Raw genomic sequence first — 3168 nt, 5'->3', positions numbered from 1 at the left:
GTGGGCAAGAAGGCCAATGGCTCCTGGCCTGGATCAGGAATGGTGTGGGCAGCAGGAGCAGGGCAGGGATTCTTCCCCTGTGCTCAGCACAGTCTGAGCAGCACCTTGAGTGCTGTGTCCAGTTCTGGGCCCCTCAATTTGAGGAGGACATGGAGGGGCTGGAGCGTGTCCAGAGAAGGGCAACAAGGCTGGTGAGGGGTCAGGAACACAAGTCCTGTGAGGAGTGGCTGAGGGAGCTGGGGTTGTTTATCCTGGAGAAGAGGAGGCTCAGGGAGACAAGCCAGTGTCAGGGCACAGGTTGAATTTGATGATCTCCAAGGACTTTTCCAGCCTTGCTGCTTCTGTGATTCTATGAAACCAGCCTTGGAGCAGTTGCACAATGAGCCCTGGGCCTCCTGTTCAGAAGCTGCAGCAGCCCAGGTCCCTCAGCTTCTCCCCCCAGTCCCAAAGCCCATCCTGTCAGTCCTGCAGAGCCGCTGCAGCTCCTCCTCATTGCCCAGAACAGGGAGCCCCACAGGCAGACACAGCAGCCCAGATGTGTCCCTCTGGCCTGAGGTGCCTCAGGCAAGGGAGCAGGACGAGGCACTGCAGGAGCCTGCAGACAATTCCTGCAGCACTTGGAGGATGATCCTGCATCTCAAGGGATATTCCCATGGTGCCAAGCAAGGAACTGGAATGGGGAGTGGGGCCAGAGAGGAAAGGGCAAACAGGGATGGGCTGTTTGCAGGGGAGAAAACAGGGGTGAGCAAGAGGAAGAAATTTGTGCTAGACATCATGAATGAAGCAAAGGTGAAGCCAAGGAAATGCTTGTGGCAGTTTGGGGGTGGCTGCCAGGCAGCCCAGGTGCTGAGCAACAGCATCTGCAGTGGGACAGGAAACTCCCAGCTGATGGGAACAAACTTTCTGGCTGACTGCAGAGGCCAGGACAAAGCTGAGTGCTTTCCCTGGTGTCCCCCAGCCCTTGCTGGCCCCAGGGGCTGATGGCATTTGTGCTCCCTCAGGTTCATGTCCCCACAGCAACAGCATGGGGGTGCTCCTGCCTGCTCTGTGCAATTCAAACAGGGGCTCCTGAGCCAATGCTGCTGTGTCTGTGCCTGCAAGGATGTGGCACCTCTGTGAGCTGGGGGAGAGGCCAGGGCTGCAGAGGGGGGATGTTGTTGGCAGCTCCATGAGGATGCTCTGGGACACTGCCCTGGGCTGTCCAGGCACTGGGGATGGATCAGCCCCTGCTCTGCTGCTCCTTCCCGTCTCCCCCAGGGCCCTTGCACAGCCCCAGCCATGCTGTTTGTCCCCAGCCTGCCCACAGCCAGCCTGGGGCTGCTCACCCTGGGGCTTTTCTGTGCTGAGCATGGGCCTGGCCGTGTTCTTGAGAGAGCCTGGGCAAGGAGCCTGGAGCCCCCAGGGCGTGGCCTGAGGCGTCAGCGCTGCCCCAGCAGTGCCCATGGCCTGTCCCTGCTGCAGCCCCGGCACTGCCACCCCCAGGACTGTGCCCGGCCCCGAGAGCACTCAGGCCCTGCAGCAACACCAGGGCCACCAGGGCAGCGGGGCAGGGCCACGGCAGCAGCACTGGCAACACCAAGTGCTGCTGCTGCTGGGCACAGCTGCTGGGCCAGCACTGATCTGCCCCAGCTCTGCACACAGACATTGCTGCTGCAGCTCCAGAGAAGGCAACAAAAGGGGCATCTCTGGAGAAAACTCTGCTGGGAGATCCGTTAGTTTGTTTAAAGTCATTGAGAGAACAATTCTTTGTTGACCCAATCTGGGGCCAGTCTAAAGGGGGAGAGAAACAAAATGATAAATGGCACAAACAATGACATAGTTTTGGTTGTAATATAAAAAATGGAAATCACAGGAAAAAATACAAGAACCAAACAAAAAAAAATACCAGCAAAGATTACTTTTATTACAAGTGATTTGTAGAAATTGGTGAGCAGTTTAATGTTTCTGAAACCTTCCACTCATCAGTTTCCACACTGCAGCCTTCAGCTACTGGTTCCTCAGGCTGTAGATGAGTGGGTTCAGTGATGGAGGCACCACGGAGTACAGAACTGACACTGCCAGATCCAGGGATGGGGAGGACATGCAAGAAAGCTTCTAGTGTGCAAATGTGCCAGTGCCAAGGAACAGAGAGACCATGGCCAGGTGAGGGAGGCAGGTGGAAAAGGCTTTGTGCCGTCCCTGCTCAGAGGGAATCCTGAGCACAGCCCTGAAGATCTGCACACAGGAGAAAACAATGAACACAAAACAACCAAATGCTATACAAAGACTAACCACAAGATGCCCAAGTTCCCTGAGGTTGGAGCGTGAGCAGGAGAGCCTGAGGATCTGGGGCAACTCATATAAGAACTGGTCCAGGGCATTGCCATGGCATAGGGGCAGGGAAAATGTATTGGCCATGTGCATGAGAGCATTGAGAAAGGCACTGGCCCAGGCAGCTGCTGCCATGTGGGCACAAGCTCTGCTGCCCAGGAGGGTCCCGTAGTGCAGGGGTTTGCAGATGGACACGTAGCGGTCATATGACATGATGGTCAGGAGGAAAAGCTCTGCTGAGATGAAAAAGAGAAAGAAAAAGAGCTGTGCAACACATCCTGGGTAGGAGATGGTGGTGGTGGTGTGCCAGAGGGAATTGTGCATGGCTTTGGGGACAGTGGTGCAGATGGAGCCCAGGTCGCTGAGGGCCAGGTTGAGCAGGAAGAAGAATATGGGCGTGTGCAGGTGGTGGCCGCAGGCTATGGCGCTGATGATGAGGCCGTTGGCCAGGAGGGCAGCCAGGGAGATGCCCAGCAAGAGGCAGAAGTGCAGGAGCTGCAGCTGCTGTGTGTCTGCCAATGCCAACAGGAGGAAGTGGCTGATGGAGCTGCTTTTGGACATTTGCTGGGGCTGCACATGGGGATCTGTTCATGGAGAAATAGTCAATGAAGTCTTAGAAAAGACACCTGTAAACAAAATCAAAGCCATTCCCAATATGCCCTCCTGTGTAACACACAAACATGGTCTTTGATTTTTTTTGAGTTCTGATGTTTCCTTTATAAGCTCCCCCATATCTCTAGTGGTGTCCTTCGATATCAGGAGCCCTCAGCATTTTTTCTGTACTCAGGGAGAAGAAAGAAAGTTATGTGACGCAAAGTGGAAACTGGGGGGAGATGCTCTGTCACTTCATTCTGTTTG

At 55.2% G+C, this 3168-nt stretch overlaps 1 protein-coding gene across 1 annotated transcript; it reads right to left on the bottom strand.

Moving 5' to 3' along the window:
- Nucleotides 1–2094: 2094 nt before the first annotated feature.
- LOC120495970 (olfactory receptor 14A16-like) lies at nucleotides 2095–2871 on the bottom strand. Its single transcript, XM_039695975.1, has one exon. It carries the CDS (start codon nucleotides 2869–2871, stop codon nucleotides 2095–2097), a length of 777 nt encoding a protein of 258 aa, XP_039551909.1.
- Nucleotides 2872–3168: the final 297 nt, after the last annotated feature.

This window comes from Passer montanus, unplaced genomic scaffold (genome assembly GCF_014805655.1).
Source record: "Passer montanus isolate IOZ18808 unplaced genomic scaffold, ASM1480565v1 scaffold934, whole genome shotgun sequence".
NCBI classification, from domain to species: domain Eukaryota; kingdom Metazoa; phylum Chordata; class Aves; order Passeriformes; family Passeridae; genus Passer; species Passer montanus.
Note: the sequence above shows the minus strand (reverse complement) of the source record. Positions and strands in the feature narration are given on the sequence as shown.